Raw genomic sequence first — 14,491 nt, forward strand, 5'->3', positions numbered from 1 at the left:
CAGGCTTCCATCCATGAGTCACAGCCATCTGTGGGCAGAGCTGGGCACAGCATCTTCCTCTCACTGTGGCCTCGTGTGTTTGCACCTGTTTTCATCACAGCTCAGCTGTACTGACACATGTCCAAGCCATTATAAAATCTTCATGAGATGAGATGGAGAGCTGGGTGTTCCAATTCTGCTCCTTTTACTTCCAGCAGTTACTTCTGCTATAATACAGGGAGTCTTTTTGCTCTGTTTTTTTCCCCATGAGTTTGGAATCTCACATTCCCTGTTCATTGTTTTGGTCTGTGGCTCTGGGGTACCGTATCCATTTCCAGAGTCAGTAAATGAGCTGTGATGGCAATCAGAGTGTGATTCTGCTTCTTTCACTTCTAAGGACATCATCAGCAAACAGGACTGCAGATTGACATATTTTTCCTCTTTTGTAGATTTTGTTTGCTAGCTTTTTGTTAGTTTTTGGTTGTTTGTTTGTTTGTATTTTTGTATTTTCTGTACTTGTCAGAACATTCTGCATTTGGCTGTTGCCAAAATACAGGGGTTTGATCAGCTCATGTCCTGGTGAGCAGGTGCCAAATGGACCCAGGGACTTGCACAGGTAAATGGAGAAAGTTAGAGCAGTCCTAATATCACTTTGTGGGGCAGTGTGTTCTCACTGGGAGCAGAAAATGGTCACAGCTGGTGCTCACAGTGCAGCTGAGCATCAGGTCCGATTTGCAAAGATGTTTGCCTAATTCTGTCAGGAAAGCACTGTGAGGAGCAGGAAATTGGTAGCAGCTTTTCAGGATGTCATAATGCAGGCAGTCTGTCATCCTGTCCCCCTCATAAACCACTCAACAATGATCTTAGATTTGTGTAACATTTATTCCTTTATGCTTGTATTAGGAAGATACCACAGATTTGGATGGTCACAAATAATGTTTTGATTTTTAGCTTGCATTTGTTCTTTCTGGTTAATACATATCTGCCCCTGTCAGTGTTAAAATTGGGGTTAAAGAGCTTTTCCTTACTTCTGCTTCCTTTCCCAGTATATTAATAGATGGCAGCCTTATTTTTAATTAGGCTCCAGTAGTTTCTGTCATGAGACAGTTTCTTCACTGCCCCAATAATTTACCAGCCATTATTTGCATCTGTTCTGGTTTTATTTTCATTTCTTATAAATATGAGTGACCAAAATTGTATCCACTATCCAAATGAGGTTTCAGCAGTGCTCTGTGATTTCCTACTAATATTTCTCAGCCTTTACTGGAAAGCAAAGACTTTCCCAGTATCTCCTTGCAGTGCAGATTTTGTTTTCCCTGCCTTCCACACTGGTGGTTTGTAATCCTGTGATCGATTACTGCAATCAAATCTTCCTCTTCTGTTAATTTGAGAGCTGCTATAGGAACCAAATTATACTTACAGGAACACACACAGTGTTATTGCACTCAGTAAATGCAGCTGAGGTGGGATTTTGAGCTTGCAGTAAATATTCTGGGATGATTTCACTCCATTATGTTTAACTAAATTACTGGGTAAAAGCTAAGCATCTCACCTTCCTGGAAGCAGAGCAGCAAAACCCACAGCAGCAGCAGCCACTGCTCAATGGCACAAATGTGGAACCCACCAAGCAGCTAAATGGAGAAAGTTAATACTGAAGTATCATCTGTAAGAACTTGTGGGAAATTTGACAGTTGCTGCTGCTTTTTTTTTTTTAAACATCAATATGACTCTTTTTATACTTGTGTTTGTCTCCATTTCTTCACCTGTTTCTCCCAAAGTGCAGGTCATGCAGGAGAAGTTTTATGGTTCAGTGAAGAGAGAACAGGAATTACACTTACATCTTATATTTGCTGTAAGGAGTTTTATTTAGAGGTCAGAGTTTATGGAAAGGAGTTGAAGGACATGAGAGTAATTTAGTCATTAATAGCTGGGCTCTACTCCAACCTCCTCAGACCCCCTCACCTTGTCAGCAAGACCTGGGAAATTCCGGTGCTTTGACATTTGTGGGCTCCAGACTTCCTGAGTCCAGAGAGAAGCTGCTCTCCTAAAGTGTTTCTGCCAGAGTAATGAGTATAGTGAATGAACCACAGCAGTTTATTTCTGAATGAGGATTTTATCATGAAACTATGTTAAAAATTTGCTGAAAGCCACTTTTCAGCACATTAGAATGTCAAAAGCCCTTAACTTGGTGAAAGCATTTTGAATGATTCTGCAGTGGCTTTAATTCAGAAGAAATGTTTTCCCTCTCTCCTGACCATAACATTCAAATGACAAAGGAAAAATCCACAAGCTAGAGTCACATTTGGCCTGACCTTGGCCTGGATGTGCTGTGTTGTTTATCAGCCCTGGTCACAGCAAGGAAAAGGATTCTCATGAAAAAATTTGCTTCTTACAGCATGGAAAGCCAGAAGTCCATCCCCATCTTTTGAGGACAAAGGAATACGAAGCACATTCTTCCACTGGTTAGAGGAACCATTTCAGGGAGAGATTCCATTCCATTTTGGGTATCACTGGAGTCCAGGAAAGTGCACTTTTAGCTGTGGGTGTCTAGTGGTGCATAAACAAAGACAGTAAAGAGTAGAATAGCTCTCAGAGAGTGACCCAGCTTAGTGGGCAGGCCCATATCTGCATAAATCTGTCACTCTGGGTTTGCTCCATGCAGAAGTCACACAGCTGTGCCTGCAGGCAGAGCACGTGCTCCCAGAACAGCACTTGTCTGCACTGAGCTTGACTGAAGTGCTTGGGGCCTCAATACTAATTGCATCACGTCAAGAAGGGTTTCTACACATTCTCTTACATCTAACTAATCATTAACTAATCTGACTAACAATAAATGCAGAGAAAATTGAAATATTATTACCCATCCCATCAATGGCAGTCAGATTAAGGGTGTGTTTCCAGAATGACAGAAAATTAGGTCTGAAAAAGTTTGTAATACTGTTAGGTAATCGAGAGGCTGATTACTAAGGGGGTATGAAGAAATTTGATGAGGTATAGCTAGTCCTTTCAGATAACCATGAGATGAGTCACATTTATTCTTTATTGAACAAAGGTCAGATTTCACTGCCATTAAAATAAATGGGAATGCTCCTCATGGAACAACATTAGGACTCCAATACTAAATGTGAGACTAAAATAATCAATTAGATGCACAGGACCAGTCTGTCATTTCCACTATTAGCACATAACAGGTCTTGATGTAAACTAAATTTGGTATCCACATTTGAAATGGATCCTTACATTTAGTGAAACATCTCACAGCCATTAGGAAGTGTGGGTCAGGTCCCAAAATCCAGGTCAATGCACATCCCCATGTGGGTTTGCTTGGCACCTTGCACAATTAGAACATCACAGGTTCAGACCCACAAGTCTTCTGCCTTTCCTTGAAGAGGAGAGAGAAGGTTTCATAAGGGCTGTGTGACTATTGACCATAATATCAAATGTGGTCTTGTAGGGGAATAGAATATAGGTAAATAAAGGTAGTATAGAAAGTAATCTTACCCCCTAAAGAGTTGCAGCTGGGTTAATTATTAAAGATTAGGAGCAGGCCTGATTTTAACAGGCCACAGCTGCAGCCAATAAGAAGATGTTATAAAAGAGTGGATTGGTTGGTTGAGGGAACTGGAGTCAGTTGGCTGCTGTGAGGACAAGGAAGAGTCAGTGCCTGGAGGAGCTGCCTACAAGAAACATCAAGGAGGTACAAAACTCTAGCAATGTGGAACCCTTGCAATGTAATGACAATAGTACTCTTGCAATATAATAACAATGTGGTCTTACATTCAGTGTAATCTGATCAAGTACAGTTATACTGTGTTGTAAGAAGTGAAGAGGAGTTGTGATGCTCCTTTTGTGCTGCTGTAGCACAAAGATGAAGATGTATGGTATGGAGACCCATGTTGGGTGCCAAATAGAAAAGTGGGTGCTGCTGCCCAATTCTTGTCCCCAGCAAACCTCTCCTGTAGAAAGGCAAGATGAGTTGATGTTCAGGCAACATGGTCAAACCTCCACTCAACACTCACTGTGACTGGCTCAGTGATACAGGTGAGAATGGCTCTTTTGCAAGGTTTTATTCCAGCAGAGTAACACAGCTCCTGAAAGGAAACCCAGCTAGAAAGAGGGTGAACCACTTGGAGCAGGCAGCTTGTAAAGGGGAAGGGGTGGGAGGCAGCGCTAAGGCTGGGCAAGGGGGCTGGCCTCCAGGGGAAGGGGGGTGGCCACCAGGGATGCCAAGCCAGTGAGAGGGGAAGGAGAAACCAGAGGAAGCTGGGACACAAAAGTCCATGAGGGAGTCTATTTTTCCCTTTGGGAGGGCTAACTCTATGGTGAGTAGTTCCAGGGCTGGGGACTTGGGGATTGACTAAGGGAGGAGAGTTCATGGGGTGCTACAGTATGATAGCAAAATGTGACAAAAAAAGTAGTATCATTCACATAAGAATATGGTGGATGCCCCTTTTCATATTGAGAGAGCCGGTCACAACACCAGATATTCAAAGCAAATCTCTTTTATAACTCTGCTGGAGCAGTTCCTTCCAGCACCTGCGTTATACCCCCAGGATTTCAATCAGAGCTGACACTTCGAAAGGCTGTCCTCTGTGTAGAGGTGGCCAGTTATGCTCTCCCACACTGCAGAAGATCAGCTTTAGAGTTGTAACTGCCAATGCTTGTCAAACAAACTTATTTTCTCATTCCAGAAATGGATTCGTGATATGTTAGGGGGTTTTATGTTTTACCAGAGAGGGATATTTCACACGCTTTCTGCTTTCTTTTCCATTTCCTAAAGTTATAAAAGGGAACATAAGAAGCCCAGATGTATGAACAATAAAACCAAATGGTCCTTCTCTCATATAGTGTCCTATGAGCTGGGTAGCATGAACTGTGATCAAAATTTTTATGGTTATGACTTTCTATGGGATCTCCCTCCTGGATTCTCTCACTGATGTCTTTCCTTCCTAAAAGAATTGGTACAATTTAATGAGTAACTGATTGATTTTCAGGGGACATAAAAAGTAACATCTCTGTGTTTTCTGTTTTATATGATATTTTATTTTTATTTAAAGAGAAGCAAAGAGTTAAAAATAATTTAGGAAAAATGACAGGTCTGTAGATGGCTACCATAATACAGATCTCTCACCCTTAAAGAAACCAAGAAATAAAGTAGAAAGCACTGCATAAGGTATTTCTCAGTTTTCTTCCCTTGCAGCACATTTAAGACATTTTTGTAACATCATGTGATTTCCATACTGCTTAAGTAGCTTGGGGTTTTTTTCTTTTTCACTTTTTAATATTTTTTTTCCCATAGGATTAAAACAATCCCTTTGTAAAGACTCATCATGACGGTGCTTTAAAGTGCCATGACTGTCAGCTCACAAGTCATCTTAAAGTTGGATGGCTGACATAATAGCATCTTTTTTTTTTTTTTCACTGACCTAAATCAAGCATTGGATAGCTCAAGACTTCTTCCTATATCATCTCAAAGAAGGGATTTTGGCTTTCCTTTCTTTTTTTTTATGCTTATGTTCAGCTATTGGTTACTTTATGCTGAGCTGGGAACTGTGTGGTTGTTGGAAGCAGCATTAAAAGCCAGGGAGTGCCTCTGTTTTCAAGAATATCTATCACTCTGCTGTTTTAGGCTCCTGCCTGGTTGTAAAATATGTTTACAGCCACATAGGATATGTGTTTGATCTGCAGACCTCAGAGATGAACAAAACCAATTTGTCCAGAATGAAGAGATTTAAAAAAATATGGAGGGTGAGTGAAAAATATGCATCAGTCTATTAGAAATATTGCAATGGTAGCAAATAAATTGCAAGCAGATGATTCTGGTTTTGTGGACAAGTTGTCTGGCTGCATGCACATTGCTTGATCAGACTTTTATTGCAGGGTTTGATTGTATGCTTTTTCTTTTGTTGTTTTGCATATTAGCTGCATCATCGCAAATTTCTCAAGACATTAAGCACTCAAGTTTATTTGACTTTTGAGAAAAGTTTCCGAGAATTTGCAACAACAACATTTATACAGTAAGAGCTCTTGAGGAAGCTAAGCTAAACTGATTTCCTTTGTGGCCTTTAAAAATGCCATTTAAGGTTGGATGAATATAAAAAAGGCATTACAAAAAAAAACCCAAACAAGCCTCTTTTCCCCTCAGGCTGTATTTTAGAGCTGGTATATGCTGAACTAAGTGGGATATGGTTAAAGCCCTTGCAGCATTGGAAGCTGGCATGGTGGTCAGATTAAATAATAATAGATTGTCATATTTACTTCACAACAATTGAATGTCTCATAGGTTGGAAATAAGAGAAATTAAACAGAGGATTTTTTAAAAAATGTGAAGTTAATGTGGTGCAACAAGTGGAATTGGCATCTCTGTTGTCTCCTGAACTGGGTTTCCTTGAAAAGTTTGGGGTCGGTTTTTCTCATTGTAAAATTTGCTGCAAACAGTAGCTATTTCAAAAGGAATTTTAAAGTCTTTTAATACAATTGTTTGTGTGCTTTCAGCTGATGGGGCTCTGATATCAGTTACTTATGTAAATTAGGTTGCATTGTTAGTTAAATAATGTGTATTTTCCCTGATCTGAAGCTCAGTTGACTTGCTTAGTGATAACATTGATTTGATCACTTTAACTTAGCTTTGGTTTTATATTCATTCATTTTGTTTGATATTCAATGATGAGAAATGGTTAATTTCCATAATATACAGCAATTTATAGTCAGGGCATTGAGTACTAGAGGACATTCACATTTATAAGTCTGTCTTCAAATAGATGTAACATCTCTATTTATGGTTTTGTTTGTTGAAAAGTGTTATTGCCTGAGTGAAAATTATATTTTAATCATCATACAAGTTTCATTTGTGCAAACAGGCAGTTTCCTTAGAAATTAAAACAGATCCATTAAGCATAAGTAGATATTATATCATATTAAGTGACATGAGATAATTACTGTAGTCAAAGCATGGAGCTTAAATGGGCTCTGGGAGTGGTTTAGTTGTAAGAGACAAAATGTCCTTCTTGGATAGAAGTATTTTATTTGCATATAGCTGTGTCTGCTGTTGTGCAGCTGAACAATTTGTCCTTTACCTCCTATTTGTGAAAGCTGTTTAACTGCAGGCTATTAGGCATCCTTTAATTGATGCATTTTCTGCTCTTCTCCCTGAAGCATTTGTCTCTGTTCCATCATTGTGGTACCTGGCATTTCAGGGTAATATAGCTCAAAATTAAATTTCTGCAGAATCAGATGTCAGTTTTAAATATTACTGTTTTGTTTTTTCCCATTCCAAACTATTCTGGCTAGAAGTACATCAAAATCTCCAAGAGGGCTTTTATGGTTGGGATGGAACCAAAAGGTTTAGTCCTTATATTGTGCAGTGTGTGCTTTTATAATAAGCCATAATATATTTATGCAGGAGATTATATGTCTATGATATGGCACACAGTCCCTTCTTCCACTTAGCTCCCACCATTAACTTGCTCAGTATTTATGGATATATCAAAATTATGATTTACACTGTACTTATCGTTAACATCCCTTGCAAAAGCTCTCTGCAGTTCTTGCCATCCTTCAGAAGCCAGTCATAAAATGAAGAGATTAACAGATAATTAAATTAAATCCTTAATTATTTGGGGATGATGAATTCACTCTGTGATTCCAGAAAGGTATAGAGAGTCTTTTTCAGAAGCAGTATAAATTGAAACCAGTGGAGCTGTGATGATTTATGCCTTCTTGATGATCTGACTCACACTGTTAATTCTCTACTCCTCTTTTAAAAACATATTAATAAAAAATGGATGTAGGAACTGTTTATTAAAATATGAAGCTTTCAAGATATTTTTGAAGTATTATATACACTCCAAGATAGCACTGCTTGAAAAGTATCTGTCATTTTTCAGACCAAATAGAATGTCCTTCAGAAAAAGGCAAGGAAACTTCACTTTTTTTTTTTTTTTTTTTTCCTCCAGAAGTTTCTGCCATCCATGGGAAGCTTCTCATTGTTTTCAACTAATTCTTGATCTGGCCTGTGTTTCATGCTGATCTCCAAAGGGTTGAAATATATCATTGACAGTTAAATCTTCCAAAGTGTTCAGCAGGTACCCACTCCTGCTGGAGTAGTGGCTGGTTAATAAACACCCCTGAAGATACAACCAGCTCAGCCCAATAAGGACATAAAGCCAATTTCACCAGAAAAACAACCCCAGGGAAATGAATTATAGGGTCAAAAAGAGCAGAAACAATAAGCAATCAATCTTTCTGTACTCAATTCTGAGTACATTTGCTCAAAAAATCTGCCTACAGTCATTATAAAGCAAATTACAGATTGTGGTATTTGATGGGACTGCTGGGCTATGGTGAGGACTGAGGGTTGTAATATTTATCTCAGGTACTGGGCTGTTTTGAGACCTTGTTAGTAATGGTTCTTCCTGATGCAGAGATATCTGGTTAACACTTGCTCCAAGCTCAGAAAAAAACACTGTGCTCAGTTTGCTTAGCAATAAAAAAGTAAAGCAATCGTCATGGAAACATGGAAATTGTTATGAAAGTATATAATGGCTACTTGAAAGCCACTGATTCTCTTGTGTATTTAGAAAAGAGTTCAGAGCAGACATTATTTACTCAATAGGACACTCCATTGTGATCCATCATACCTGTTAAGTGTTTAAGCTCTGGGGTTTTTTTTAATGTGTTTTTGACCCAATAGACTATGACAGCTATAAAACCTTATTATGGCCTTTCATGCTAAGTGTTTGAAGGGGTGTTTGGAACAAATATGCCTTTTTGAAAAATCCCTATAATTTGTTCTGGGAAATGCTTAGTGTAGTGGGCTGGAGCAATTTGTTCTCTTCAGGAAGAGCTCCTGGAACTGTCACTGATTCCATCAGGCAGCTGTGCTTTCCTACTTCATAATTTTTGTATTTTATTCTGTAAATTGGTATAAAAACATTGCTTCTGGAGCAGTTTTTATGTCTCTCTGATTCTTAAATACGAATCTTGGTAAAGATTATGTTAAGTAGCTTGTGTTAGCATGTGTAGGGACTGAGATGCAAAAAGAATGCCTTATTTAAATGCTGTTAAAATAAATTAAATTTTTAAAGAATTGTAGCCTGAACCCCAGCCTTAAAGGCAACAAGCCTGAAGGATTTTAACCTGTTGACAGAATGTGTATCCAGGCTTTTAGGGCTTTCCTTCTCCCAGGAGTGGCAGTGATCTGCTCTGTCATTGCTGAGCACAGGGTATGAGTGCAAATTCTAGACTGTCCTTCAGTATGGTGCAGCTTTAAATCTGGAAAATTCCATTTCCTCCCTGCAGTGTGCAGGACAGCTGCTCCTGGGCTATGCTGTGTCAGAGCATCTCTGCCCAAGCCAGACCTGATGTAAGAGTTGATGGCCCCAGGTTTGAATGAACAAAGATGGATTTAGGAAGGGAACACTATCTCTGGAAACTTCTTGATGGTTTTCTTTTTTCCCCTCTCCCTCCAGTAGCTTTTGACAGGAGCCTAATGGTTGCAGCAACCCATCAATTAGCATTCTCCCCACTTTCCATTTTCAAGGATGCTGCTCCCATATTCTGCAGCAGGCACTAATGGGAGAAGGATGACTGGGAGACGAGAGAAGGAGGAGGCACCTGAAAGTCTGGGAACAGCCCTCAGCACAGGCAGGTGGGGAAAGGCTTGGGCTGAGCACATCCTGGAGGAAAGGTCCTGCAGCAGAGGATGAGCCTGCAGCACCCATGGGTGCAAGCCCAGGATGGGGAGCAGCCCTCTGGCAACTTGAGCAGCGGGGACCTGCCCGAGGATGATCTGGTTAGTGCTGGCAGGTAGGAATGGGGTCTGAGATGTGACAGAGACCCCCCCAAATCTGAGTTAAAGATGTGGGAGATATCATGGGGGAGCTGCTTATTGTGTTGGCAGAGGGCAATGGAGGGGTCAGGATTTCTGCTTTTGTGGTTCTCCCTTTGCTTTCTTCTCTTCTCCCTTTTCTGGCTTTGTGATCAGGGGAAAGGAGAAGGAAAGAGGGATTTGTGTGGAACAGCTCATACTACCACTGCTTCTGCTGGGATCAACCCCAGTCCCTCAGCCTCCTTTGTCCCCAGGTAAGGAGCAACGCAAAGAAGGTTGACCAGTGTGGGTCAGCTCTTTTCTCACAGGTAATGAGCAATAGGATAAGAGAGAATGGGATAAAGTTATGCTAGGAGAGGATAAGATTGGATATTAGGAAAAAGTTCTCCACCAAAAGAGCTTTCAGACTGCTCAGGGAAAAGGTGAAGTCACCATCCTTGAAAACGTTCCAAAAATATCTAGATATGGTATTTAGATACACAGGTTAGTCGTGGACTTGGCAGTGTCAGGTTAATGGTTGGACTCAATGATCTTTTCCAGTCCAAAGAGGACTTTTCTGGGCTTAAACATTCAATGATTCTGTGTGGGTTTTAGTTCCTGTGATTGTGGAAAGGTTTAGCTGTGTCCACTTCAAGTCCTCTGCTTTCGAGGACTTCTCATGGCTGAATCAGGATTCTCCACCATTCTCCCCTCTGGAGATTCCTGTCCTGGCCCAGGACTCAGCCATGGATTCACATGGAAAATGCTCAGACAAGTGAACCAAGAAAACTGTTCAAAACCAACCATTTCCACTTATATGTGAATCAATCACTTGTAATCTTCTATTTATGAAAATGAAAAGGTCAAATGTCCACCTTTGAGGAGGTATTTGGCCATTTGTTGCTCTCTATGAGATGCATTTTGTTAGTGAGGGTTGCAGAAAACAAACTGCTTTGATTTTAAATAGTAAGGAAAAACATTTTTATATATTCTTGAACATAACATTTTAATGTGTTCTTGGGCATAATAATTGGTGCTATGGGGGCCTTCCTTGCAATGATGAGTTTGCACCAACTGGTCTTAGTTATTCAGGGCCTGTCCTTTGTGTTATGAAATCAGTGAGAAAAACCTTATAAATCTATAGAAATGTACATGACAGATTTTTGTGTGTTGCTCCTTTTATAACTCTTATAAATTTTCTAATTGTACTTAAATATTTGTATTTGGTGTATTGGTCCAAAAAGAAGAACGTAATTCACTTGATGTTTAAGGGGTGGTAGATCTTTTACTGCTCAGTCCCTTAGGTCAGTAGGGGACTCTCAACTGTGCTAAAGCTGTTAAGTCAAACTGGATTAGAGAATAATTTACTCATGCTTTCAAATTGCAGTGAGCAGGCTTTAAATGTCTTGATTTAAGGTTTTAAGTGGACTTGGTAAAGCAACCTGCAAATACATCCCACTGCAGCATTAGATACAAATGTAGCACAAGCTATTTTAAAAAGCTGTTTTCTGCTCCCCATTTGAATTTTGCAAACTCATATGAATAAAAAATAATATTTAAACTTAACAGACTGATCCTGCAAACCCTTATTTTGATGAGTGATTCCATTAGTGACAACAGCTTTTTTGGTTTCTGTGGGAACTGCCTATAAAATTCAACATATCTATAAATGTTTACTGCCCTGTCAGAAAAAAAAATAGTGAATTGTTGAAAAATGAATGGCATTAGATGTTCACTGTCCTGGCAGTGCTGTGAGATTTTTGGATAGAGCTGATTGAGATATAGCTGAGCCATAACTACACAGACCAGGGACTTAGGGGTGGTCCTCTGATGGACTTAGATTCACCTCCGTCTCCTGTGGGATGTAAAACCCTGGCAATAAACTGCAAGGAGACCCTCCCAGGGTGAAAAACCCTTTGCCCCCAACATTTTGGCTGCCTTAGCAAGTTCCTTTCCAGTCATTTAATCTGAAGATATCAGAGAGGCTGCTTGTTTAACATCAGGGAGGACATCAGGGTGTCTGTAGCACAGGGCAGCATTTCTACAATAGAAATTACACTCTCAGAATATCTCACTATTGTATTTGCTGGGTCCCCCATGGCGAAGGAAGGAATGATGAATCTGACTCCATATTCTCAGAAGGCTAATTTATTATTTTGTGGTACTATATTGTATTAAACAATGCTATACTAAACTGTACTAAAAAATATAGAAAGTATACTTATAGAAGGCTAAAAAGATAATAATGAAAACTTGTGGCTCTTTCCAGAGTCCTGACACAGCTTGGCACTGATTGGCCAAAGAGCGAAAACAACTCGCACCAGAATCCAATGAAAAAATCACTTGTGGGTAAACAATCTCCAAACACATTCCACATGAGCAAAACACAGGGGAAGCAAATGAGATAAGAATTGTTTTCATTTTTCTGAGTCTTCTCAGATTCCCAGGAGAAAAATCCTGGGCAAAGGGATTTTTTCAGAAAATGTGAATGTGACACCACTGCAGTTCAAACACTTCAGCAACATATATCTAAAATGGAAAACTGAGTAAGCAAATGAAAACTAGTATTTCCAGCTTAATTCTTTTTTTTTCTAAATCACTTTTCACCTGATCCACCTTTCACAACAGACCATGCTAAGAAGCTGACTGCACATCTGTTTGTGAGACACTGATGCTATGCTGATGGCTGTCTGTAATCATTGCTAGCAGTGACAGCAGGCTGTAAAAAACTTCAGCATTTCTAGCCAGCATTTTCACTGTGAATGATGGGATCTGAGGTTTCTGGAGTAAAATCCTTGTAGTCATGAGCAGACCTCCAAAAGTAGCTCAAGTGATTGGTGCTGAGGATCTTCTGGATGAATGCATCTGATTTAACAAGCCATGTGGGGGCTTAGCTGCATTGCTTGAACAGAGAGGCAGGTTCAAATTTTCTGTTCTTATTTAAATGAGATGCAACGTATTCATAATTGCTTTAATTTAATTTTAAATTATGAAGGGAGGGGAAAGGAGGAGGACAGCACAAGAATTCAGCCTTCCTGTTCAGGGATGACACAAGCAGCTTCTATGATTTTGTGTTCATAGAATGACGAAATGATTTGGGTTGGAAGGGACCTTAAAGCTCATCATTATTTACCTCCAGGGTGGAAGGGTCTCTTCCCACTACAGCTGAGGCTCATATTGCTCTCTTCTCTACATCAGCACATCCTAAAAGCAAGGATAAGGAGATGGGACTTGGCCTTTGATTCATTTTCTATAGCCACAGTTGTGTTCTTGGCAGAGTTTTGGAAATGAGGGGTCTGTGTGTCACGATTGGATATAGGAGTTTTACTCTAGTCTTGCTAATTAAGCTCCTAAATAGGACCTAGCCTCTTCCAAGCGGAGAAAAAAAAAAAAACACAAACACACACAAAAAAAAAACCACAAAAAAACCCCAAAAAACCCTCAAAAAAAACTCTACAAACAAACACCAGCCCCCACCCCCCCCCCAAAAAAAAAAAAAAAAAAAAAACAAAAAAAGAAAAACACCCTAACCCTAAACAAACTGGTGAAGAGGTTTGCCTTCCAAAAAGTTAGGGTTAAGTTCAATGGGGCAGAAGCTGAATGTAATGTATTTACATTTACTAAAAAGATCTATTTATGCAACAAATATGAGGTTTTTACTGCCTGTATTTAAAGGACTCATGAAAATACTGATGTTAAAAGAAGTTCCCACCTCACACATTTTTAATACAACCAATGGATCCTTGCTAGAGGAATGAGGGGATGTCTCTGTGTGAGAACAGGGTGATTCTTGATGTGCAATTTCTGATCTCCTGAGGGCCTGTTGGAGAGATGGGTTGTGCTGCTCATCCCTGGACCATGGCCCCAGCACAAGGCAGATCTTCCTTGGGCACACCTGCTGCCACCCCATCCCTCAGAGAGTGAGGGGTCCCTGTGCTCTGTGGGATCTGGGCTTGTGACAGAGCTCATGGGCACAGCTGGACCCTCTCCAACACAAATCTGAGCAGGGAGCAGCCCTGCCCCTCTTGCTGACATCTCCATTGAGAAAGGACTTTTCTACAGAGGCTTTCTTACCCGTCTCAGTTTGAGTTTTCCTCTTCTGAGTGGAGGGCAAGTGTTTATTACTCAAGCTCTTGCATCTTTGATCTCAGAAATATTTTACATGAGAAAGAAAACTGGTGAGCCTGGTCCAGGCTGGCACCTGAGGAACCCTGCTGCTGGCTAATTTGCATGTGCCCTGCTAAATTGAATATTTAATCTTAAAATTTTATAGGTTATACTCATGGGAACTAATGTGCAGAATTTAATGGCAAATAACAGAGTCAGTAAAGGTCTGCATACACTAATTTATTATAGGGTTCTCTGTGTGTTGTTTTTTTCTGTTTCAAAGAAAGTTGAAATTGTCCTGGGGCTCCTCTTGACCCTCTCTCCCTGGAGGGTAATTGTGACTTCTCCTCCTTTGCCCAGCAACAGCACTGGAGGGTGGGAAGGTGAAAGTATCCTTGAAGCATGGCACAGAATAACTGTTTGGTAGATAATTGCTGCATTTAGAGAGGGTACAGAATTAATGGTATGGTGTCCTTCTGGCAAAAAAATTGCATGTGTTAGAGAAGCAATGCTAATAATTCAGAATGCCTCTGGAAATGGCAAATGCAGAAATCCTCATAATTGCACCAATTTGGTAACTGTAAAAGCCATGTAAAA

The 14,491-nt window shown here is 40.0% G+C and overlaps 1 protein-coding gene across 4 annotated transcripts in view; it reads left to right on the plus strand.

The window, feature by feature from the left end:
- Positions 1–14,491, plus strand: part of DPP6 (dipeptidyl peptidase like 6) — a 571,605-nt gene that overhangs the window by 237,098 nt on the left and 320,016 nt on the right. Inside the window, exon 1 of one of the 4 annotated variants that reach the window (XM_064703888.1) lies at positions 5,587–5,727. The exons of the other annotated variants lie outside the window; for them this stretch is intronic. Within the exon in view, the coding sequence (XP_064559958.1) occupies positions 5,677–5,727 (51 nt within the window). The 5' untranslated portion in view covers positions 5,587–5,676. Of the gene's footprint in view, positions 1–5,586; positions 5,728–14,491 lie in introns of those variants that run through there. 4 annotated transcript variants of the gene reach the window in all.

This window comes from Zonotrichia leucophrys, chromosome 2 (assembly GCF_028769735.1).
Source record: "Zonotrichia leucophrys gambelii isolate GWCS_2022_RI chromosome 2, RI_Zleu_2.0, whole genome shotgun sequence".
NCBI lineage: Eukaryota > Metazoa > Chordata > Aves > Passeriformes > Passerellidae > Zonotrichia > Zonotrichia leucophrys.